Source organism: Dipteris shenzhenensis, chromosome 13, assembly GCF_047967505.1.
Source record: "Dipteris shenzhenensis isolate YYH24624 ecotype China chromosome 13, Dip_SZ_1.0, whole genome shotgun sequence".
Classification (NCBI taxonomy): Eukaryota; Viridiplantae; Streptophyta; class Polypodiopsida; order Gleicheniales; family Dipteridaceae; genus Dipteris; species Dipteris shenzhenensis.
The window spans coordinates 18,663,885-18,689,385 of record NC_141608.1 but is presented as its reverse complement, the minus strand read 5'-3'; the positions used below and the strand labels follow the sequence as shown (position 1 = coordinate 18,689,385).

The following is a 25,501-nucleotide window of genomic DNA, read 5'->3' as shown; positions in this document are numbered from 1 at the left end:
GGTGCCATGTGGCGCTCATACTCTCAACTTATTGTTGAAGGATATTGGACAATTGCCATTTGTGCAACTAGTACTGCAAGATGCTAACATCGTAGTGAGTTTTATAAAGAGTCATCAATACTTGCATGTAGTATTCAGAGAGCACTTTGTGAAGCAACTCAGGCAATTTTGTCAAACTAGATTTGCCACTTCTTTTCTAGTTCTTGCTAGATTGTTGGAAGTGCGTCAAGCTTTAGTCGAGACTGTTGCTGATAGACAATGGGCGAATTGGCTAGAGAAAAAGATGCAGTACGCAATACCAGGCTCTAAATGTGTGCATCTTGTACAATCATCTCTATTCTGAGAATATGTGGAAAGAATAAAAGAAGGTGTAGAGCCATTTGTAATAGTATTGAGGATGGTTGATGCTGATGCCCTTGTTATGGGTAAAGTATATTGGAAGATGTCAGAAGCAATACGACAAGTTAAAGAATTTGTGCGCTTTGCCCCTAGGGAGAAGCAACAAGTGGTATATTTGGCCGATAAGAGATGGAAGCAAAGAGATGGAAGCAAATGCACACCCCTTTGCATGGAGCTGCATTTGCAGTACATCCACAATATCAAATGCATGCTCAATCACAGAATCCTGAAGTCATAAGTAACTTTCGAGAGGTTTGTAAAAACTTACTTCCAGGAGATCAAGGAAAATTGGCCTGCCAACAACGAGTGAGGTATACGAATCGCGAAGGCTCTTTTGGAGATCCTTGGAATCTTGATGCTATTAAGACGACTATTGCACCTACTTGGTGGAAGGAATATGGTGGAGAGACCTTGGAGTTGTAGCATGTTGCAACTCGTGTGCTCTCTATTGCTACATCATCGGGTGCATGTGAGCAAAATTGGAGTGCATATGATTTTATTAATTCTAAGAGACGCAATTACTTAAAGCCATCAAGAGCTTCAGATTTGGTATTTTGCTTTGGAAATCTACGATTGTTGAAAGGATTTAATGTTGTGGCTAGGGTAGCAAGCGAAGCCACTGTAATGAGAATTGTTGGACAATGATTGACTACAGAATTAGTTGCTGAGGGTGCATTTAGCGAAGAGGAAGACGAGCTTGAGCAACTCAGTGACAACTACGAAGTCGAAGAGATAGACGATATTGTACCTGTGTTGAATGCAATAAAGAGTGATAGAAGAATATGATAGGTGATAGAAGCGGTGGATGAAGCTCTAATTATATCGGATATAATGTTGTATGCGAGGGGATGGATGGGAGAATATGTCAAGCGATGGAAGAGCACATATGCTCGTATCCATCTCGTCTCCTTTTGTACTTGAAAGCTAGAACCTTGTGGGCTACAAGCGATGTGTTGTAATTATTGAGATTGTGGATGATTTTGGTATACATAATAGTTAGAGACAACCTTGTGACTTGCAAATACTTTCAAGGCAACATCAAAAAGTTGGAAAGAATAATTGAATATGCGCAATCGAAGTTTATATTTTCAAGTCTCAAGGGTTGATCTAGCTATTATGTGCACTAATTCACGTTGATATATTTTAATATTTTTGCATTAACTTTACAAGTCCATTTGATCCATAGAAAACCACTTAAATCACTTATACCACTTAGTTCACTTAGATCACTTTAATCACTTAGTCCACTTAAATCACTTGTCACTTAAATCACCTAGTCTACTTAGATCACTTATACCACTTAAATCACTTAGTCCACTTAAATCACTTATACCACTTAATTCACTTAGATCACTTAAATCACTTAGTCCACTTAAATCACTTAAGTCACTTAAATCACCTAGTCCACTTAGATCACTTATACCACTTAGATCACTTGAACCATTTAAATCACTTATACCACTTAATTCACTCAGATCACTTAAATCACTTAGTCCACTTAAATCACTTAAGTCGCTTAAATCACTTATACCACTTAGTTCACTTAGATCACTTAAATCACTTAGTCCACTTAAATCACTTAGTCCACTTAAATCACTTAAGTCACTTAAGTTACTTATATTACTTAGTTCACTTAAATCACCTAGTCTACTTAAGTCACTTAGTCCACTTAAATCACTTAGTCCACTTAAATCACTTAAGTTACTTATATGACTTAGTCCACTTGAATCACTTAACTCATATCACTTGAACCATCATTGTAGAAGAAGAGTATTATAAAGTTATATATGAAGTTTACAATGTACATAATTATGCAATAGGATCCACATCTGCCGTTCCCTGAGTGCTTGGTCCTGCACCATATGAATCTATATTAGTGAGGTCCTCACAATAAAAAATATCGGTATCCTTAGCTGCATCCAAATCTCCAAAGGATTGTCTATAGCGTGCAAGCTCAGACTCCAACGTCTGTTCGCGTGCTTGCAGGTCCTCGATCTCTTTGGCTTGTGATGCAACACGATCTTGTAACTCCTCAATAGTAACACCTTGTTGATGGAGAGGTATGGCAGATGTGGCTAAGTCAACAAGATCAATGTGTGCCTGGGGAATTAGCACACGAGGTCTCTAAGACACAGGCTCTCTATTCTCTGTCCTTGCTCGCTTGCGCTCTGCAGGACATCCCTTTCCTGTTCCTGACAAGTGATGCTTGTCATTCCAATCCACGCATCGATGTAAGATGTCATAGACATACACATGTTCAATGAAATACATGGGTATTTACTGGTTGTTGGGGATGCTTCCTTCCACCTCTATGAATCGTTGGAGAAGGATGTGGGCTAGGGTTTTGTGCTGCAAGTCTGACAACTTGGGCTGTGCATATTTATTCCTAGCACTTCTTGAACGAAGAAACAAGGTGTTTCTTATGAACTCTGATGGACATAGTCTCTATACTTGTCGAAGAGAGACCGAGTCGCCTTACATGGTATCGTCATCCACTGGACCAGCATCAAAAATACCTAGCCCCTCTCTGCCTAGCATCTCTCTTTGCGCTTATAAGATAGCCTGAGCCTCGGCATGATTTAGCTGGTCTGTTAAATCAGCCTCTTGAGGCACAAAAGCACCTTGTGGGCCCTCTTGGACTAGAGGTTGCTCTGGTTGGGGAGGATCCTATGGGAGAATGTTCTCTAAGTGCTCTCCCTCCATGCTCATACTTAGCCTAAAAAATGACAACAAGATAGATATTAAATATTTAAACAATATTAAACAATTAAACAATATTAAACCTATACAAACAATATTTAAATATTTATTGTCGCATCATTTATCATATTTTTAAATTGGACCATCATTTTTATTACAACATTCACTTATACAAATAATATTTAAACATTAATTATTGCATCATTTATCATATTTGACAATTGGATCATCATTTTTATCGCATTATTTACTTATACAAACAATATTTAAACATTACTTATCACATCATTTATCATGTCACTGTAAATATACAAACTTGAACAATGGAGTGGATCCAAACTTGGATGATATATAAAACTAAAAATGTTACAAGTTCCATGATCGATCACTCATGTTACATCCTGTCCAAGAAAGACTCAATCATTGGCTGGTCTAAGTCCTTGGTTTGGACTGAGTTGTAAACCACATCTTGGAGCAATGTCAAAAACCCCACAAAAATCTGTAGTACTTGGACGTCTATTCAGTTCGGTTGACTTTCCCTGAATCGCAAATCGTCGTAGACCCTCGATGTCCAAGATTTTTAAGATGTGATGAGACATGGCATACACATCTTGTGCAACATCGAAAGGTGGGGGATTGGTGCAGAGGCACTCTGGAGCAACGTGATGAAACCTAGCAACGGAGCTCCGCACAATGTTGAGGCTATCACTGAGCCAAGAGCTCTAGTATCAACCCAATTGGATCTGATTTGAGATTGATGATGATGATGATGTTGTTGATGTTATGACTATGTGGTACTAATGATAACATGACTATGTAGCACTTAGCATTTCCATGGGTGATGATGCTCGTTTTAGTAGCTCCATCCTTTCAGCTTGTTGTATCAGGTTTCTCACAGTCTCATAGACCCATCAATCTTCTCTCTCTCTCTCTCTCTCTCTCTCTCTCTCTCTCTCTTTGGGGTCTTGGTTGACAATTGCGAGCCATACACCGGCATCGACTAGGACACACAAACATTAAAAAGAAACTTGAAAGATGAAACCTAAAAACTCAACAAAAGAAGACGGTAAAAGCAAACATAAAGTAGTGGAGGAGCAAGTACGAATGCAGTGAATGAGGGTGAAGGGTCCTTTAAAAGGTTGCACAAATTTACTATGTGGTATAGTTAGGTTTCCATGTAGTAAAGTAGTCAATCGCATATCACCATGCGGCAGAATCCACCACATGTTAGCCATGCAAGCTATATGAAATGCGGTGAATGAGGGTGAAGGGTCCTTTAAAAGGTTGTGCAAATTTACTGTGGTATAGTCAAGCTACTTGTAGTAAAGTAGTCAATCGCATATCACCATGTGACAAAATCTACCACGTTAGCCATGCAAGCTGCAGGGTATTGTGTGACATCCTTAAGATACCATGTGGTAAATCCAAATCACCACACAATAGCTTGAAAACATCATGCAATATATTCTACAAATACTATAAAGTGGCTCATTATACCGTGCAGTGCACCCCTGATCAACCAGTTTCTTGGAGTTGGTGCAAAAAAATGTGGTTTTTGCAGTTTAAACATTTTTAAATCAATTTTAAATGTTTAAATTTAAAATTGATAAATCTAAAATTTTGCATTTTAAACATTTTTGAATCAATTTTAAGTTTTAGAAAATCATGTTTTGTAAATAAAAAGACTTGCTTCAAAAAATCTTAACCAAATGATAAGACACTGCTAGAGATTCATATGATGTGCAAGCATCCACAATACGTGCAGACATTCATCAAATTTGCAAATGATGTGGAGACATCAACAAAATGTGGAATATTTAAAGACATGCTACCTAGCATTAGCAAGATCATTAAGGAAAATGGGGGAGTCAAGATAGTCTACAAACATTGAGTCAAGTGGTGCATCTCATGGTTAGCATCACCAAGATTCCTTTTCATCCAATTTAATGCCAAGGTGGGCCAATGATTTGATGAGGCAAACGATATTGTGATGACATAAAACCTAAAGGATAGTAAGCAATCTAAGAAATGTTGTGTGCCATGATTCAAAGATCCCATTACCTTCCAAAAGGTAGTACAAATAGATGAATCGGTAGATGCCATGGAAGAGGAGTACATGCCATGAGTATATGCCATGGAAGAGGAGAACAATGGAATTTTGAAACACCGTGAATTTGGATTGAGCCACCCATGGGCAAGAATGTAATGGGTTACAAATGGGCCTGCATAAAATTGAAAAAGTGTAGACAAGTAGAAGGCAACCTTGGTTGCAAAGGGACATGCATGGAAAGAAGGCATAGACAACAACACATGTTTGCATCTCAGCATCGACATTCATGGAACTTAACTTATATACTTGTGCTACTTCCCGCTATCATGTAATGATATGAACGAATAGAACATAACAAGTTTTAGCTTGAGGATGCATGGACGTCATATGCCAAAGAAGTTCATCTTGTACTTCACAATAGGGCTTTACATAAACTAGCTCTTCTAGACTTCATGGCAAAAAGAGCTCAACAACTTGTAAGACCTACCAAAATGGAACTTCTCTACATAAGGGCAAGCATATTAGAGATGTAAAAAAATGCTTTGCAAAATTAATAAAATATTGAAAGCTAAATTCCTTCATGCGCAACCTACATGGCATATGGGTGCTTATCATTTCCTCCACCAAGGTGATGCATGTTGATGCCACTCGACTATCTATGGGATGCTAGGTTGGTGACCACTTGTATTAAGTTCACTTGGAGATTAGTCTTGGGGTTAATGCTGCTTTATAGTACAAGGAATGAGCACTTTCCATTTTCTATAAGTTATAACTTATTTGCGAGCCTGCATGTTGTGCTAAGAGAAACGAGTTGCATCACCTATCTATATGACGAGTTAGAGACTCGGTCCGCTGGGTCTCAAGGTAGGATCTTAAAATGTCAATAAACAAAAATTCAGGTTTCATGTAACCCAATTTACTCAACAAATGCAATTCAATTTATTAGGGGAGCTCTATGTAGAGCTATTGTATCTTTTTGAAGAAGTTGTCTTGCTCTATACTCAACAAACACAATTCAACTTATTAGGAGATCTATTGGATCCTTTTGTATATGGCTTTGGAAGCTTTAAGAATTTCTTTTGTAACATTGTGTTCTTTTGGACATCATTGTGATGAGGACTCTCTCTCTATACATGTGAGCATGTGTGCACATATGTCATACACAACTGTATATGTATGTGCATATACACACATATATACATATGCGTATAGCAAGTGCCCCCATCCCCCCCCCCCGCAAACACACACACACACATATATAGATTGATAGAGAGAGAGAGACAGAGAGAGAGAGCTCCTTTTGGCACATGCATCATGTTTGTCCATATACTCGCCAAAGTGTGTTGAATAGTGGACTTGGGAGCCACCCAAAGCCTCTGTAAATCTGGCTCTCCAACCGTGCATGCGCGCCACAATCTCCCAGAAAGTGTCCACCAAGGCATGTGCAAGGCCAGGGCTGTGTAAGCAGAGCTCGGAGTGGCGGCGTGCAGGACTGAGCGAGATGCCGTCAAGCCGAGAGAGAGCCCAAGAAGAGTCATGTCTCTCATAAAACACCTGAGGCGACAGAGACACAAACACAGGCATAGACACGGACAGCCAAGCGAGAGGGTGAGAGGCATGTTAGGTGTATGACACGAGAGCAATGTCAATGTCAGTTGAGAGCCGAGAGAGGGGGCCACGTCACCTTAGAGCTCTTCATCTTCATCGTCTTATTTTAGTTCATCCGTTTTTCATCCCCATATTCGTCTTCTCTTCATCTCATCGCCATCGCCATAGCCACAGCCACAGCGATCGCCATAGCCATTCCATCGCTCCACAGCTCTTTGCTGCTCGTTCTCCATGGTAAGTCTCTTCCCCTTCTTTCCCTGCTCTGTCTTCGATATCCCCGTGCTGCAATCGAGAACCTCATCCTCTCTGTGCTTCCCGTTTATTCATGCTGCGTCTTGAAAAGGAAAATAGAACAGCCACGAGAGACCGTGGAAAATCAGCGTGGTGTAGATGTCGCGAGAGCATCCGTACCGTTAGAGTCTGTGTTAGACTCTGTACATTAGTGGCCATCGGATCCATGGATCTCGCTCTCTCCATCTCTATATGTATTTGCTTCTCGGATGTCTCGGATGTAGCGCGTTCCGTTATCCTGCTCTTTCCCACATTAGCCTTGTCAAACATGGCATTTCATTAAAAAAAAATTCGTCTTATCTTGCTCCGGCTGCTAGATTATGAAAACTTTCATTGTTGCTTTGCTTAATTGCTCTCGCTTATATTGGAGGCCAATGCTGCCTCTGGGATGGCTGTTGACGACAACTGCAAACTCCAGTTTCTCGAATTGAAAAGGAAGAAGACATACCGATACATCATTTTCAAAATCGACGAGTCATCGCAGAAGATTGTTGTGGAAAAGACAGGCGGACCTGCTGAAAGCTACGAGGATTTTACGGGTTCTCTTCCGGAGAAGGATTGTAGATATGCCGTTTACGATTACGACTTTGTGACGGAGGACAACTGTCAGAAAAGCAAGATTTTCTTCGTTGCATGGTCAGTCCTGCGCTAGAGGTTTCTCGTACGAGTTTTCCTCACAAACTTTCTGTATAATTTAGGACTAATGAGTGGTCTTGGGTTCAGGTCCCCCGATATCTCGCGTGTGAGGACCAAGATGCTTTACGCCAGCTCCAAGGACCGTTTTAAGCGGGAGATTGACGTGATTTACGAAGTTCAGGCGACCGATCCGACAGAGATAGATATCGAGAAACTGAAGGAACGGGCATTCTAATGCGTGATCGTTTATGCACAGTGTTCATGATTGATTGTGGCTTTTGGCGCGAGTCAGGTCCTGATCTATTAGTTGTGTGATCTTCGATTTTTTGGCAGCCAAATGGATGAAGTGGAGCGTTCATTGGCAGAAATTGTCTGGGGGCCTGCAAGTTTGCCATTGCAATGGAAATTATCATGATGTGCAGGGTCTCTGAAAACGAAGGTTGCCTATTATGTCTTAAAAGGGATTTGGACGCAAATGAAGTGATTGATTGCCTTTACAATCACATTGCCCGCTTGTAAAATTCAGACTTTGTAAGCACCTGGCTAGTTCTGCTAGGTTGGTGTTGATTTAGTGCACGCTCAAAGAGAACTGATCGCTTCAATGCCTTCAAAGTGTAGTGTTGGCCGTGTTTTATGTAGGCATATCGTGAAGGCCGGAGTGTGAAATTCGACTTAGAATTAGTCTGTGTCAGTATCTTGCTGAAACTCGGTAAGGCTCGTCTGATTGATACTTTACTCTAGCATATACTGTTTTTTGGTCTTCATAAACAGCACATACAGTTGTACAAGCGGAATTGAGTCAGGCTTATCTGATTGATAGCAAAACTCCCTTTGTAATTTCACATTTTCTACTGTAATTTTGAGTTCCTTATCTTTATTGTAAGCTGGGCTTCTCCATCAAGCGTGGACTACAGTTGTAATGCTAAGTTGTAGACCAAGTGTCTTCAATTTTAGATCTTGGGTCTTGCCCTTGTTTCGGACTTCATAAACCAGGGCTTAAAACTATTACTATCCCACCTGAAACTTTTGCGAACACTCGCATTTGGATTTGACTGATACTGCCAACTCCGGATGTCACCAAGACTCAATAATGTCAACCTTGGGCTGAACAAGTCTATTTCTAAAAATCCCAATGTGAGTGATTGAAGATTGCTTACTCTGTTGATCCTTGCTTACAAAACTATTGCCAAGGAAGTGAGGTTGGGTACAGAGGATAGCATCTTGTACTTGCAGCTCTCGATTTTATTGGGCGGAGGATTGTGGTGTTGCTCTAAGGTTCAAGTGGCTTATGTCCAGGTTGCTAGGACCTGAATCTCACCCTTGCCATGTACTATGCACTCAACCGAGGCAGTGGCTCCTCTTGAACATGAAGCTTGTTTAGTAACGTTCGCCTCTTCATAGATAGGTGTGAAATCACACTTGAGAACATTTCACCAGCCAAGTGTTTACAGATGGTGTGAACTTATTATTAGAATCTAAGCTTGATGCTTTGATACAATAATTGATTGCTTTGCATTGGTTAAAATTTACAACTTACGACATGTAATGTCAATGGAAATGATAACCACGTGGACTTGAAAAGTACAAGATTACTTCGATCCTTTAAGGATAAAGTTTTGACGTCTAGGATCTCCTCTTGGAGTGAACATTTCTAAGAACGTATTGGTTGGAATTCTAGGTTTTAATAGTCAAACATGTTCTAGCCTCCTTAATGTGATATTTTGGCAAGGTCTCACTGCATGAAGGAAAACAAGGCCTTAGTGCACCCCCATTCTCTACTCATGGAAAGGCCGGTTGGGACTATAAGGCAATTGCAAGCTTTAACATGCCTATTTGGTGGAATACTATTATTACATCCAATGGCAATCCTCTTTCCTCTTTAAGAATCTCAGAATGGCAAGGAAGTTGCACAACAAAGGCATCATTAGATGGTTTGAGATTTGGGACAACAACAAAGATTCTTGGGTCACATGTGACCGATAGCTAAAGCTAACTATTTTTAGACAGACCCTATGGTGTGGATTGGTGGCCTTTCGACATTCTAATGATACTTTTGAGCGGTGAGTTGGATGAACTTTGAGGAACGGCACTCAACTAAGGAACTTAAGGTCTCTCATTGTTACATTTGGAGCTCTCCCTTTTTCTTAAATGTCCGAGCTCTCCCTTTTTCTTAAATGTCCATATGCTTGGGGCTTTAAGAGACGTGCAAAACAATGGCAAGGTTTTAGTTTTCTAGCTTTGATTCTTTGTAAACATGATGCAATGGCTACTAGTCCATGCCAAAATTGGAAGATTCTCTTATTGGCACATGGTGCCAGCTTTGCAATCATGCCCACGAGACAATCATTCACGTCGTTTGGGTATGCACGGTCACTGAAGGAATGTGCATCAAGCAATCTCCTCTTTTGGGCTTATGACCTACTTTGTTTGGAGATTTCCTTTCTTTCATCTCCAAGTTATCTCTAGTTTGGTCAGTGATGGGGAGTTCTTTGCTTCATGCCATTTGTCTAGTAAGGAACAATTGTGCCTTTGGGAATCAATCTTATATTGCTATAAAGTAGATATGATCGAGGGAATACTGCAAGGATGTCTCCAACTCTGTAAAAGGGAGATATCAACCGATTTTTGTTCTTGGATTTTTTGTTGTGGCCTTGACAAACCCTCAGTATGATCCGTTCAACTTATTCAGAAAAAAAAAGGACTCGCTATTTTAGGACAAGGATTGACTTGTGCTAAATTCACCAAAAGTATGGGATTCATTAAAGTAGCTTTTAAAGTATAGCTACAAGTGCACTTTCAACATTGTGAGAAATTGCGAAAAGTAAAAATTCATGAACCACAAATAGTTAGCAAAGAGGTTTATATATAGTGGTTTAGATACAAGTGCACTTTGAACATTGTGAGAACTTGCAAAAAGTAAAAACTCATGAACCACAAATAGTAAGCAAAGAGGTTTATATATAGTGGTTTAGATATATTGTAAGCAAAGAGGTTTAGATAAGAGGCTATTTAGAAAACTTACACAAAGTTTTTGTTTGCCTTATCCCAAAGTTGAACTATAGAAATTGAGCATGCCTATGAATGAGCTCTACTCTTTTTGCTCAAGCTAAAATCAAAAGGTCTTGTAGCGTATAGCTATATGCACTATCACATGTAGCTTATAAACAAGTTTGAAGGATGCTATTAGTATGTGCCAATGGTAGCCCTAAGTGAAATCTTGGTTCATCATAGATAGGATTTAGTACGGTTGGTGTAATGTAGCCAAAGTAGACAAATTGCCTCTTGGACATAAGATGAGAGACCACAACAATGTAGCCAATGTATTTTTTTAAGCAAACGTGAAAGATTTTCTATGCTTATTAGAAGGCAAAGAAACTTGATGTACATACAAGAGTCTCGTAATGATAGGTGATGAGCTGGAAAAAGATAGACTCAATAAGTTTCCATGTAAGGATCTCTCAGCAACAAAGTGGTAAGCATGGAGTAAAATAGGTTGCCACCAAAGCAACAATGTGAAAAGGTGGACTCAAATAGGTTGTCTAACTTAACATTGGATTTAAAAATAAGTGAAATGAGTAATAGCTACCTGGCCACTCTCCTAGAGGATCTAGACAGCCAGCCCACCCACCCTCACTACCAAACCCTTTCTTCACTCATCTATCCGCATGGCAGCTCAACAGTCTTTCCCCTCATACTCAAGTCCACAGGGAAGCCGAAGGAGAGGCGTGTTCCTCAAAATGGCTGGTACGATGATGAGTGCAAAGCCCTCAAGTAACACTGGCACTTTGAGACCAAGCAAGGGCACCCACATAGGGAACCAAGGACAAGAGAATCGACACTTAGTACGACTCAATATACAATAGTTTTTTGCCAAGCACGAGCAAGAGCTCACGAGTATCCTATTCAATACTCCCAAGGAATTACATATGAAAGTCTTGGAGAGAAAATTCATCCAAGACGTCACTCCTTGGAAGAACTATGCGTCTACATTGTATGATGTCCCAACAAACTTTGACCAAGCATCTTTGATATTCCTCACTCTACTATCTCCACTATTTTCAATACATCTCAACTAGAAGATGCAATTAAGCAGCTACAAAATGGAAAGACTTACATCAATCTCGGCCAAGCTATTCAATGATCCTTTCTCTTTGGGCTCCCCCACTAGTTGTACCACTCGCACCATTTTTCCCCATACACGAAGTAGGAGACCCAATGGACATTTTAAACTATCGGATCATCATGGTAGGCCATATGATGGCTAACGTATCTATGTCCGTCCTTTAAATAGTAGAGCAGACATGTATGCATGGCGGAGGCAAGGTAGGGTTTAGATGGGATCACTCCACCTTGGACCACATTTTCTCACCCTCAAAGCCATTATTGAGGTGGCCAAGCATCAAAGGCAGAGGGGTTATTGTTGCTTTGTGAATTTTTGCAAGGCATTCAACTCAGTCCCATAGGCCCGTCTCATATCATGACTTCAAGCACGGGGGGGTTGCAGATGATGTTGTTTGGGCAATAATGACAGAGAGTCACATACAGAGTTCCTACTGCACATGGCATGCGCGAGAAGGTGAGTACCACCATTGTTGTGAAGCAAGGATGTCCACTATCCCCCACCCTACTCAATCTTTACATTGACGCATTGGCGGGGGTGGGGCTTGGCATTAGCAGAGACTCTGGTCTCTATCTTGCTATACATAGATGATTTTGTCTTGGTTCTTGACATAGTACCAAGTTAACAGATCCACCAGGGAGTCTTACTGGCATTCTTTGAAAGCCAACACATGAAGGTTAACCTTGCCAAGACCAAGGTTATGATCTTCAATACTAGTAGAGTATCTAGTTCCAAGACAAATCATTCACTTTTACAAGGGTAGAGGTCAAGGTTGTCACATCGTACATGTACCTAGGGTGCACTCACTAGACCTTGGTTCAGTATGAATCCAACAGCTTGCACCAACCTAGCTTGAGATTGGAGAGAGAATGCTTCATGAGCGACATCGGAGAGATAGTGCTTACACGCACGCTTTTAGCATGTACACACGAAGGCCCTCCTCTTGTTAGACCAACATCTGTATATGCACGAGCCTTCTTCGGTGTGAGCTTCACAATATTTGAGTGGGCTAGTTTTGAGAGACTACAAGTCATGATGCTCTCCTGCATGATCCGCATGACATCATACCAGCCGAGTCCGCAGCACGTCCTATGCACATAGACCTCTTGTTCCAAATCATCACATACCTAGATAGGGTCCAAGGCTATGACAAGAGCACCAGCAACCGATGGGAATACGAGATGTTGGTACTCGAAAGCCACTAGATCATTTTGTGCATTGGGCATGTCCGTTGACCATCTCCCTCCATATGAGTACTCCCAAGATGTGCCTACACTTGGCCTGACATGGCAACAAGAGGTGCATTGGACTATTAGAGATGATTTGTGGCAGGTTTACATTAGGTTAGCTCTCTGACACAGCCACATGCTACCAAGAATGCACTCTACAAAGAGCATTTCCTCCATCTGACCGAGGATAGTTTCATTTAGTCACCGGGATACTTGCAGATTCATCCGTCACATGCAAGACAGATAGCCATGGGTAAGCTTTTAGACATCCATCCACAAGGTCCACATGGAGACTAGATGAGAGGGTAAGGCTACCCAACACCACTGCGAGCTGCGACTACCCTATGTGATCTGCAGTAGGTGGAGAAAGAGGAGCATGTGCTCATGAGATGCCCTCAATACTAGGAGATTTGTGGAAGATACCAATGCCTCTTTGCACAGGGCTCCCAACAGTGGGTGTAGACCATAGTATAAACATATGTTCTCACACATACATATCCGCACAACCAGACATAAATAAGCATCCATTTTTACAAAGGTCTTACCTACTGAGTTTCTGTCGGCACTCCGGAGGTGGGCAGACTCAACTGTGACAAAGGCTAGCACAAAATGAACGAAGTCATATTGGTAATATGTGGAAGAGGTGAAAGGTGGCATATGTGGGATGGACTGGGGTAGGGGTAGATGGAAGGAGATGTGAGAGTGGTGCCCCTGGCATGAGGGGGCTGGAGATCTATGACAGATGACATATCAACATCTCTATGGCCACTCCCATGGGGACTGCGTGTGTATCTGTCTGATTCGGGTCATCCCTGCAGGCTGTTGTATATGTTAAGCTCATGGGCCCTACACATATCCAACAAGCCTGCTCATGTGTATCTTCGGAATTGTGGCCACAATCCTGCATGATGTCTGCCTGTGGGAGCTGAATGGCATCATTCAGGAAGTCTAGGATCTCTGCCTGCATGGTGTGTGTCCTGGCATTGAATACTCCAAGCAGCAGGACCTCTCCTTGCTGTCCATAGATAGAGCCCCCTTCCAGCCGCCTTCCTAGCATCTCCACCCTCCCCCTCAGCTCTCCAAGTGGAGAGGGGCAGAAACAGGCCGAGAGATAAGGAGCAGGTCGCCAGCAAGGGGAGCAGCAGCAGTTCCGTACGAGAACTTCAATGAACCCTGAGGCCCTCCAATTGAATTGTACCTCCTTGGCATAACATGAAACGAGCACTCAATAAGAGAAGTTGTAGTTCACCATTTTTCTCCCACTCAAAACGGCAATCAACTAGCTTACCCAAACCATTAAAATCTAGAACATTTTATAAAATAATTTTTTAGAGCTTACTAAGGGTACCAAATAAACATAATTCTTATATCATTTTCAAAGATCGATTAGGACCAGTTTTAACATACAAACTAGATTCGATTTTCATTAAAGAAAACTAAACTGACTGCTCATATCCACTATACATGAACAACTGCTAGCTCACGTTATAAATAAACAAATTATGAAGCTTGCATACATCTTTAAACCATTTTACACAAATAAGACCAAGCAGGTCAAACTTTCATATATAATAACATGTATTCATGCATCAAAATATTAAACCAAATTTGTAAACAATTTATTTTCGTTTACCTTAACTAAATTAGGAGCAGTGAAACTAGACACAGACTCTTACAAGTAAGATTTTAACAATATTTTCAATTGTTTGTCAGAAATGGCAAAGCATGGAACATGCTATCATATGGCATGAGCATCTATGTCTACTTGGCACATTCCTCATTGCTCAATTCTATAACTAAACCATTCGATTCTAAGTTAAGCGTGGTTATAAATATAACCTTTACAGATGCATTTCTCAATTCCTTCACTTCAATCAAAAGATTCCAAAAAAGAATATGAATTTTGATCACAACCCCTTGCTGCTAAGGCATGTTTGCAAATTTTTTAGTGAAGTATCCTTGCCTGTTCTCAGCATGAGTTATTCCAACACTTTAAAGTATGTGCGAAATTGCAGCATTTTTCTGGAGTGGATTATAAGTGGCTTTACAAATGTAGTGAGGACCTTTGTTTACAATTTTGTAGTCAAGTATCTGCCTGTTTCAAATTTTATTGCTGTCACAAAAACATTGACTGGTCTCAGCACACGTTATTCCAACTCTTGAAAGTATGTGCAAAATTGTAGCACATTTCTGGATTGGATAAGCGATGTCTTTACAAATGTAGTGAGGACCTTCAATTTTGCATTCGTGAAACCTCTCTGATCAAATGTACACGCATCATCAACATGTTTCAAGCTGTGTAAAAGAAACAGATGGTCGTAAAACATACCTGGGAAGCTATTTCCAGAAGTTTGCAGGCCCTCACTTCAGTGCCGCTCTCTCTCCCGTATGTCCTTCAAAAAAAATGTGAATGAAGGAAAGTTGATCATCACTGTCATCTTGCAGATGCCAAAGTCTGGCCTCTATTGTTGTAACTGGATCAGAAGCAATTCCTCATATGACTCTTTAAGAAACCAGCTTCACACCTTCCATGGCTTTTTCAAGCTCATTGATTTTTGAAAGAAGCATCTCTTTCTCCTTCAATAATTGCAATATAAATACATCTTGTTGATCTTCTACAGACTCCACTTCATCGATCTTATTACACAGCTGTTCCATTTCACCCTCTTCTGCCAAACTGTGTGCTTCCCTGATAATAGCGCAAATCTGTTGAAAACAAGTGGATGGCTATTTTACTGAACAAATTAAGCCTAGATGTCTACTTCTCTAGCCGAGAATTGCAGAGGAAGAAAAAAGGCAAGAAGACCATCATGTAAATCACCTTTGTGGACATTTTTGATAGCAACGCATTGGTATTCACAGCATTATCCCTAGGAATTTTGTTAATCTGATGAAACCGTCTTGTGACCTGTACATGTATCTCCCCTTTTCTTACCCCTTGAAGAGGAATCCACTTGTCTACCGTCTGATTATGTGGTAGACTCTTATACTCCACAATACAAGAACCAATACTTGAAGTAGGCAAGACAGTGTTGTGGTCCTTGACATGAAGTTCCAACACTTTGCCATCATCTGGAAATTCTAATGTTTGATTCCATTGTGGATGCAAGGTTTTATAAACCACCTGTAGTCCCCCCCAAAAAAAGGATGCAAAATTAAAACATCTACATACCCATCCCTTCTTATAAAGAGAAAAATCGAGAACAGGACCACATAATCAAAGTAGAACCCGTGAAACCCAGCCAAATGATACCTCACATGTCATTTAAACCTCTTAATTAATAAAAAATAGAAACCATGCTAGCTTGAACGTAAATATCAAAGTGTTGCATGAAGTACCAAAGAGCCAAAAACATGGATTACCTTTGTCCTTTTCTTTTGATTACCATAGTGAACACTTACAAAGGGATCACTGGTTCCACGCAGGTCTGCTGCTACTAAATCTCTAGCCTCAAGTAGCACGAGTTCCAGCATGCCATTTGTTGAAGTGGCACCCTGTTTTTTAATCCATGACCAGCACGATGACTGTGCTTCAGAGTAAAATTTTGCAACAGCATGTCCTACTAAGGCATGTACCATTACTACCTCTACAATAAAGTTAAAAGGATGACCTTGGATGTGTCAAGGTTGGCCTGGGATCTGACAGCTTTGATAATCAATCTTATCTCCCCAGTATCTGTATTTTCAAGAGGTACCCATATATCCTTCAACTCATCATCTCCAAGCCCTTCCAAGTTCACATGAGCACCTCCCAAAGTATCATCAATTAGCAGGTCAGCATCATAACACTTGAGTTTCAAGTATTCCCCACCGCCAATCTCTGCAAATTCAAATGTTTGGTTCCAAACCGGATTGATATTCTGTGGTATTATCTTTGTTTTGCGCACTGTCTGCAACCAAAGATAATAAAAATACACCCAAAAAAAAAAACCATCAGGACAAAAGTTGGAAATAAAAGAAACAAACAACTGACAAGATCAGCAAGAATGTACAAAGTTTTTTCTCAATGTGTCCCTCACAAGAGCCACATCCTGCACAAACATATTGACGAAAACAAGAAATGGTTCACAAGGCACTAAAAAAGTTAATAGAAATAAAAAACAAAACCTCATGTGACTTCTTTGGAAACACCCCCCCCCCCGCCCCCACCCGTCCCCCTTGTTGACCCTTGACCATGCCCTTCTCTTGGCCTTATCCTTAGGAGAGAAAGCCGACTGTCATTATCTTTGGCAAACATCTTTTCAGAATCATCCCTTAAAGCAACAAAGCACTACATCTTGAAAGTGCGCGGGTTACTCCTATCTCGTGAAGGTCATAGTAACGAAGCCCTTATAGCTAATTGGAAGTTAGTTCGACCCCCAAATGGCAAGGCGTTGTGTCAATGCTATGCCCAACTTGCAGGCTCATCACCTATGATTTTGACTTTCAATAGATGTTCTCTCACAAAATAACCTCCAGCCAATTGAAAGAAAACCGGTGGAGGCCATACAAGGAATTGCTGCGATGAAAATGCCACCATTGGCTAGAATGAAAGCATACTACCGAAAATCCATAACTGCAAAATGCACCATGAACCCAATTATAAAAAACCCTGTCTAAGGAGGCAAGGAGGTGTGAGGGTGCCACCTAGTGGATCCTCACAAAAGATAGGGTCTCAGCCCTCTCCTATGTGGAACTGACACATTGTGCCCAATCAAAATGCACCAAAACACATGCATAGATGCATGTTGACTTCTGATTGGATGCCCTACGGTCTGTGACATGGTGCATAGTTCATCTCCAACTTTTCCAACACCATTCTGAGCGTATGCAACATCTTGCAAGAACATGGCCCTTAAGATACTATTTGTTCTTCAGATGGCGCAAGGTTCATGTGTGCTTGTGGCCATTTGAACGAGCGGTATGACCAAGCCTATAGTGACCATATGAAGATTGCATATACCTTTGAAACTTTGCTTCCTAGGTTCACCTTCTTTTGTACAATATCCTGCTATTACATCCACTTGCTTTGTGAGTGTATCACCAGTCACTTTCGAGATCTTTCAAGCCCCCAAGTAGATTTCCACCTTACTCTTGCATGGAGGATAATAGTACCTCTTCCTCCCCAAGATGCATCGTGACACACTGTGGTGTGAAGCCATGTGCTATTACAAATCCCTCACAGGTTGCTCTTGAATCCAAGTGATATCAAAGACACAATCTCTTCCCCGGTGATAAGAGAAGAGTAGAAAGCTGAGTACTGGAATGGTAAATGGGACCACAGCATGATGGCCATGTCCTCTAAAGAAGTCTCCTTGCTTGCCTAGAGTACCTCCTGTTGAAGTGCCTGCAGTTTGTTGATATGCTCTCGCATGGTGGCAAACTTAGCAAGGTTTGACACTCTCATCTGCGCTTCAAGGGAGACTCACTTTATCGGCTGAGTCTGTTGTAGAGAGACACCAGATGCTCCAGAATGCCCTTTGCTAACGTCATGTGCTTGACGTGGTTGATAACCTGAGGAGTAAAATTCAGAAAGATAAAGGAATAAACAAGAACAAAAGCTAGGCCATAGTCTCTACATCCTTTTGCTCAAGGATTCCAAGGTTCTCTATAGGCGGATCTGGCTTGTAACGCAAAAGTGGCCAGATTATAAGATTGAAGAACAGACCCCATCATCACTCTCCAAACCCCATAGTTGTTGTCATCCAACTGACGAACGTGGATCTTGACTGGTTTCTCAGTCATATCAATCAAAGTCGTCATCTCAAAGGGTTCTAGTGAAAGGGAAGGGGGGTGGGAAAGACGAAGAGATGGGATGCTAGAGAAAGAAGACAGAAGGCTGGAAGAGAATGGGGGAATGGAGAAGAGGCCGCTCCGATGCTTGCTGCTTGCAACACCTTCTCAACGGTTCTTTGCTGTCCACAACTTATAACACCTTCGCCTTTTAACTTGAACTGGCCTCGCCTTCTTCAAGCGCTCCTCTGCACCTGATCTGTCCTCACCTTCTAGGGGCAAATTCCGTCAGTCCCAAAAGCTTAGTGCTCTAATGTTACAAGCACAATCATCATATGATCAAGACGCAAGTGATTTTTGGCAAGCTTTACACGTGGTACCTTTTGTTACATATCTACTGCTATCCCTGTACGATCGTAGGTTGCTATATCCATCATGGATGAACATGTGCAGCCTTGATTTAGTTTCTAGGTATTCCTACGCCATTTCCTGGATACTTCAGCCATACCATGGAGGGGGATTTGTTGCCACATTTTCCTTGTATGAGCCTTGTACACTTCTTAGTCCTAAGATAGGCCATACATGGTTGTACATTGTGCTTTCATCCATTCATCAATCCTGCAAGTACACTTTAGTTGTTCATTGCTCCCTTCTCTGTCACTCAACAGGTATATGGGCCAATAATCAATTCATTGTCTTAGTTCGTTAGTGGCTCATTTGTGGAATACACCCTTTTATCTTTCTTCCAATATGTTGTTCTCACTTCTAGCCTTCAACTCAAAGTCCACAAAGAAGCATAGCATGCATCACCAATGATGTAACTAAGTAATCCATTGCATTGTATGCCTTGTGCTCATGCCTCCGTTGAAGTGATTTCTCACACTGATTCTATCTTCCATAATTTCAAACTATTGAATCTATACACAATTCTACATAAAAGACAACTTGGATGAGGTAATAATTTGATTTCATCATCTAATCCAATATCACACTCCGTAATCATTTCCCTTTAACCTATTTGATAAACATATAGAAATTACCCAAGACACAAACTGCAACATGTAAAGTGGTACACATTCAATTATCCAGAGTACACAGTCATCTGCTAAGACAGAGAAAGCTATAGATACGAAACTTCCTCATTCTCCTACCTTTCCATATTGCAGCAGGACATAAGGGTCGCTATTTCCAGTTTCAGACTTTGCAGCAAGGTTTCTACCTTGTGCCACTGAGACTTTCAAAACCCTCCCTGTTGTGGCTTGAAAACTGGAGAGTGAGCCAAGTAATCCTCGTGAGAATCCGCTTCTTGGGCCCTCCATAAATTGCCACTCCTTCACCAAAAGTTTCACAGCTATCTGCAATACAATGAGCCGGAATTCACCTAAAGTAAGTCTTCGAACGCAACAGCAAATATTAACACTTGCATACACACACTTTTGAATGCTGGCATACCTAGATTATGCAAAACCCCAATAAGTAGTCAAATTGAGGCTAAGATCCACAAACTTACATAAACAAAGACAAAAAAGAAGAACCAGTAACCTTTATTTCATGACAAAAACAACAAAAGCTTCCCCAAGGCTTGCTTTACAACTCCATGATTTACGCCGATCCAATCAGAAGGGCGTCATCTCATCACATTCGTTTCAACTTGCAAATCAGGAAATAAAGCATGTTAACAGAGGCTGATAGAGCTACACACTGTCAACATGACAGAGTGGTGCCAGCCCGTCCATTGGAAATTTGATTATATCCTCTTCAATTAAATTTCAATGAAGTGTTTTCTAACATTTTCCAAACTTTTGTCCTTGAATACTAGATACAAAAGTTACTAGGTCCTCTTTCTCATGAACTGACACAAGGTAAGTATCCTACTGCTGTCCAGCCATCAACAATCTCTTTTATACACTTTCAGCCCAGCCTAGATCTTTACCAGGCGGGACCCTCTCTGGTCTTTCTCATGCTATGCAGGATGTACTCTTGCCTCGAGCCCTTGCTCTTGGGGCCTTTTTTCGTACTTAATAGAAGTATTTTCATGGGAAAAAAGACGATCTCTTTTTTATAGCCAGTGTTTCTTTTAGTCACTAGACAATGCATTTAAGTCCTGAGGTTTTTTAGCATGGTGGAGTGGTATAGCAACCTATTTTTTATCTGTTTGCAACCAGTGGAGTGTTCATAGATGGAATTTTCAATCCAGCCTCCTGCATGTACATGCGAGAAAAGAACTTGTTTAAGGGCAGCCCTGCTTTATACTACTGAACCAAACGGCCTTTTTGAGTAGGATTTGAGCAATACTCACTCTGCAATTCAGCACATGTGTCAACCAATAAACATTGTACATACTTTCACTCTGTAATTCGGCACATATGTAAACATTATACTTCAACCAGGAATGTCACTACATGAACTTAGCCTGAAATATTCTAGGTATTGTAATGCACAAACTCACTTCATTTTCCAAATCCATCACCGAAATTAACTAGACCAATCAATCAGTGACTGGTAACCAATTTGGTTAACAGTATGTCCTGTGGCAAATATGGGAGGAAATACTTGTAATATCCCATAATTTGCAAAAAAGATGTGTAGTATCATTGATGTGATGAGCCATGTAAGCTAGTGGAGAATTAGGTCATAATTAGGGTTTGGACAAGGGTCATGTACTTTGGAGCTCATTATGCATTGTGGAGAATACAAGCTCTCTTGCTTCCAATTTTTGGTGTCTTGTGTCTACTCCCTCCTTGTTGCTTCCACACCTACGTTTCCTTCCCCATGTACCACGCTCGCACTTTCCCCTCTCCTCTCTCTCTCCCCCATGTTCTTTTCTTGTGGAGCAACTCATGAGATGCGATCCAGGAGCTACAGAGGTGACATTCGTGGACGGCATTGTGAATAAAATCTCTCAAACGAGGGTTAAGAGAAGGTGAGCTCTTCTTCAACAACACCTCGAAGTCCCCATTGCATGTTGAGAGGTTGGTGGTTTGCCCCTTAATTTTTTTGGCGCCACTGCCGGGGAGTAGAGGTATGCTTTACACTCACATTGCTTCTCTTGTAATCTACCCATTGCCCACTACCGAGTAGAGTAACAAAAGGTGGCTGGCTTTGGAGTTGTAGGGAGATGATGGGCTCCTTTCCTTGATCTTTTGAGTGGTTTAGGTGTTAGAACAAGTTGAAATCATAGGAGGATGAAGGCAACATAATTGCTAAGCTTGTGGTAGTGACAAACAGCTAAAAAACTAGGTAGAATTGAGTTTTTTGAGGTAGGGAGATTTTTGGAAAAGTAGGAAGTCACCATAAGATGTACAAAAGAAGTAGTTTTTTGTTGTTTGTTGGTTTCAATAGGTGAATCTGGGTAGTATAGAACCCTCATGGCACACAAAACCCTGAATAGAAACAAAATCTGAGCCAGAATTCATCAAAAACCAGTCGGCCACAAAGGGACGCTGGCTAGATCAACGCGTGGAACCGGAATCAACCTAGATTTGGGGCCTCAATTGCGTCAATCAACACATGCATTTGAGATCAAGAAGAATCTTAACTAGCTGGCCCTGAGCTTGAGGATAGTGCCTCAAATACTATCTTTTCTACCTACATACCTAGCTTTGCGTCCTTAAGGTCAAGAAGCTCAAAAGTCAGTTTCTAATGAGTGCACGGACAAAACCAAGGAGACTACTCCAGTTCCGAGGATTGGATAAGCATAGATAGCAACATGGAAAATCCCTAACACTACAGCCAGAATGGCACCAAAATCTAGCACCTCAGCACCACAATCTCCCACACCTTCAACTACTAGACAACTAGTGGAAAACTTTACTAGTATGATGGAAAGATTAGAGGCTAGGTTTGACCTATCAAAAATCCCAAAACTAGTAAGCCCATTTGCAGGGCAACAAGGAGCACAAGTGGAATATCCAGTGATTGTCCACCCACCTACATCCAAGACCATGCAAAGGGAACAAGCACCCACAATGACTCTTGGATCCCAACAACACTAGAGTGGAGACAGATATTTTGCCTACCTTCCTAAACACAATGAGACCTACTTTTTGCAGTATGACCCCCAATAGGGCAAACAATTCATGCAAACTCAAGAATGGCAATACTCTCACTATGGCATGCCCATGAAGTCCCAGTGGGTTCCACAAGAGCAAATGCCAGTTCATCCAGGAAGCCTGATGCACGACCTGCACCACAAACTCCCACATTCACAACTACTTCGAGACCACAACCTCCACCTTCAAATCCAACTAATGAGGAGAGGCAAACATATAAGGATGAAGGAACAATAGGTGCTTCTCATGCCTACCCTAACATCGGCCAAGAGGAGCAAACTGTGGCTCCAATTCAATCACTTCATAGATCACCAACCCAACAAAGCCAAAGTAACCCACAACCTGCAACCTTTGCTAGGGGTATTGGTGGCTTACCTTATACCCCTACTATCACTCACAAATATGTAGCGAGAGTAGGCATGCCAATGCCTGCAGGCCCACCTATTCACACCTCCATCATGTTGAGCCAATCAAATGCGACCGCACAGATGCCTAGTGGCTCCAGTCCTACAAATCCAACATATACCCGCAACGCAAACCTTCAATATACTCTTAATCCTAGATATATGTAAGGAGCAATCCCAATCTATCCTCCACTACCTCGCATCTCACAAACCGTGATAACATATGATGCTATGAGAGTCCTAGTGCAAGTAGTAGGAAACACTTGCATCAATGTCAGAATGAGAATAGTCATCATCTAGAATCAGACCTGTCATCATCTCTAAGTTGATCACCTGGAGAAGGGGATCCTGTTTTCCATGTGTCACCTTTGGAGATATCGGTGCTCTTTGGAGACCTTTCCCATGTGGAAAGGTTTGAGCGCATTTGCGAAACCTTTGGAGATATTGGTGATCTTGATAACCTAAATTCCTTTCGTTTGAGCCTAGATGGTAAGGCAAGCATATGGTTTAGAGCTTTAAATCTTGAGGAGAAAATCAATCGGCATACACTCCATGCCACCTTCATAATGGGTTTCGATTCGAGTGGTCCAAGATGGAGCCCCATTATGAGGTAAAGCAAAGAGATTATGAATCTCTATGTAATTACATGGCCAGAATCAAGCACTTGAATGAAAGATTCAAGCCCCATCAGAGGATGAGTGATGCACAATTGTTACCACGCTTCCTCTAGGGGCTAGGGAATCCAAACTTCATGACCATTTAGTTGCCATAAACCCCACATCGTTCAAGTTGTGCAGTAAGACATCCATACACCTAAGTAACAACATGATGAGGAGGAATCATCTGTGAATCCATCTTCATGTGCTTCCAAAGCATCCACTTTAGGTAGAGTGCAAGGTCAAAGGAAATCAATATGGAGTTACCAACTTACTCAATCAACTGAGCCAATAGTGGAAGACAAGGGTAGGGAAAGTGATGCCCTCAAACCCTCATCTATTCCCTCAGTATGGTGTGCCATATCAGATAATATCATGCTAGTACGGAATTCCTGCAAATGCGACCTCGACCAACCTCTATTGTGCACATTGTGCAAGGTGGGAAAATCATGAAACATATCAATGTCGTTATCCAAAGAACCCCAGCCTTTTCACATATCTATCAAGGCAGTCTCTTGCCTTGATAGCACCACCAAATTCTTCAAGTCTGGTGCAAGAATCACATCAAGTGGTAAACCAACCATAAAGAGGCATGTACTAGCCGTGCCACCATAACCACCACCACCTAGAATCACACCAATAAATCAGGTGACAGTAGAACAGATGCAAGATTTGGACAGTACCAACTACGCACAACAAGGGATTGATTACCCGCTATATGAGGACAATGCCTCAATGAGACCCAGCCACTACATAATGCATGATGATTATCCAATTCCGGTATTCCACGCCTCAATGCAACCCCCGCGTCAAAACACAAATAGTACTGTGAGGAGACCTCCCCTACAGTGTTATCATTGTCATGGTCCCCATCGAGTAAGAGAATGCCCACATAATTGTAACAAGTTTGCACAGACCAATGGACCAATAGTGCCCATGTGTAATGAATGTGGACATGACATCTTTACCAAGATTTCCCAATCAAGAGGTAGGCCTAGCACTTAAGCAATAGACTCTAATGCAACAAGTATGAACTACTCATTATGCAAGGAGGAGAAATTCACATGGTTCCCTCAATGCTCTTACAAGATTGCAAGGTAAGGCAAGGGCAGCCCATAAGGAAAAACAAAAATCCCCTGCACAAGGAACAACCACGACTACTCAACCAGTTAAAAATGAGCAACCAAAAGTTGAAGGTAAAAAGAAGGCCATACATGTAGGTAAGGATAAAGAAAAGGTAGTCATCTAGAGTGGGTTAGATGACTACACAACCACAATATGCTCTTCGTCTTCAGAAACTTCAAGGGATGAATCAATACATGTGTTGGAGATAAGTGCACACTAAGTTACTATTTCCTAGTCTACATTTGTCTAAGTCTAAGTCTAGTCTTTATGTCTTGAGTGTGTGCCATGTGGCACTTCTACAATTATCCCATAAGCACTCTTGCTTTATGTCTTGTACTTTGGCCCATATATTCATGGGTCACATCATTGTAATCTATCTGTCTAGCTTGTGTCTTGTCTACACTCTTCTCAAGGTATTTCTTGTCTTTCAATCTTGTTAGTTCATTTCCAGTTTCTAGTTCTAGTTCTTGCTTCCATATTACAACATGGTATCAGAGCTAGGTTGATCCCTCTTCTCTC

General features: G+C 41.3%; 2 protein-coding genes across 5 annotated transcripts in view; one reads left to right on the top strand and one right to left on the bottom strand.

Moving 5' to 3' along the window:
• Positions 1 to 6,873: 6,873 nt before the first annotated feature.
• On the top strand, positions 6,874 to 8,760 carry LOC147895120 (actin-depolymerizing factor-like). 2 transcript variants are annotated; one of them, XM_087383307.1, is made up of 3 exons: positions 6,874 to 6,991; positions 7,467 to 7,684; positions 7,772 to 8,760. In XM_087383307.1, the coding sequence occupies exons 1-3, from the start codon at positions 6,989 to 6,991 to the stop codon at positions 7,917 to 7,919; spliced, it is 369 nt and encodes a 122-aa protein (XP_087239433.1). In that variant the 5' UTR covers positions 6,874 to 6,988; the 3' UTR covers positions 7,920 to 8,760. The 2 variants fall into 2 exon arrangements, with proteins under 2 accessions (XP_087239433.1, XP_087239432.1); XM_087383306.1 differs by having other exon boundaries at positions 6,885 to 6,991; positions 7,419 to 7,684.
• A 6,054-nt stretch (positions 8,761 to 14,814) lies between these two features.
• ATSYTF (C2 domain-containing protein) overlaps positions 14,815 to 25,501 on the bottom strand; it is a 44,694-nt gene continuing 34,007 nt past the window's right edge. For 2 of the 3 annotated variants that reach the window (XM_087383819.1, XM_087383818.1), the window contains 6 exons: positions 19,897 to 20,100; positions 16,645 to 16,923; positions 16,397 to 16,528; positions 15,855 to 16,157; positions 15,559 to 15,739; positions 14,815 to 15,426 (listed from right to left, as the gene is read on the bottom strand). In XM_087383819.1, the coding sequence (XP_087239945.1) occupies positions 15,395 to 15,426; positions 15,559 to 15,739; positions 15,855 to 16,157; positions 16,397 to 16,528; positions 16,645 to 16,923; positions 19,897 to 20,100 (1,131 nt within the window). In that variant the 3' untranslated portion in view covers positions 14,815 to 15,394. The remainder of the gene's footprint in view (positions 15,427 to 15,558; positions 15,740 to 15,854; positions 16,158 to 16,396; positions 16,529 to 16,644; positions 16,924 to 19,896; positions 20,101 to 25,501) is intronic. The other variant, XM_087383820.1, reaches the window with a different exon arrangement.

Coding starts and splice junctions, on each gene's coding strand:
- LOC147895120 (XM_087383306.1), top strand. Junction 7,685..7,771: donor AAGATTTTCTTCGTTGCATG/GTCAGTCCTGCG, acceptor TCTTGGGTTCAG/GTCCCCCGATATCTCGCGTG.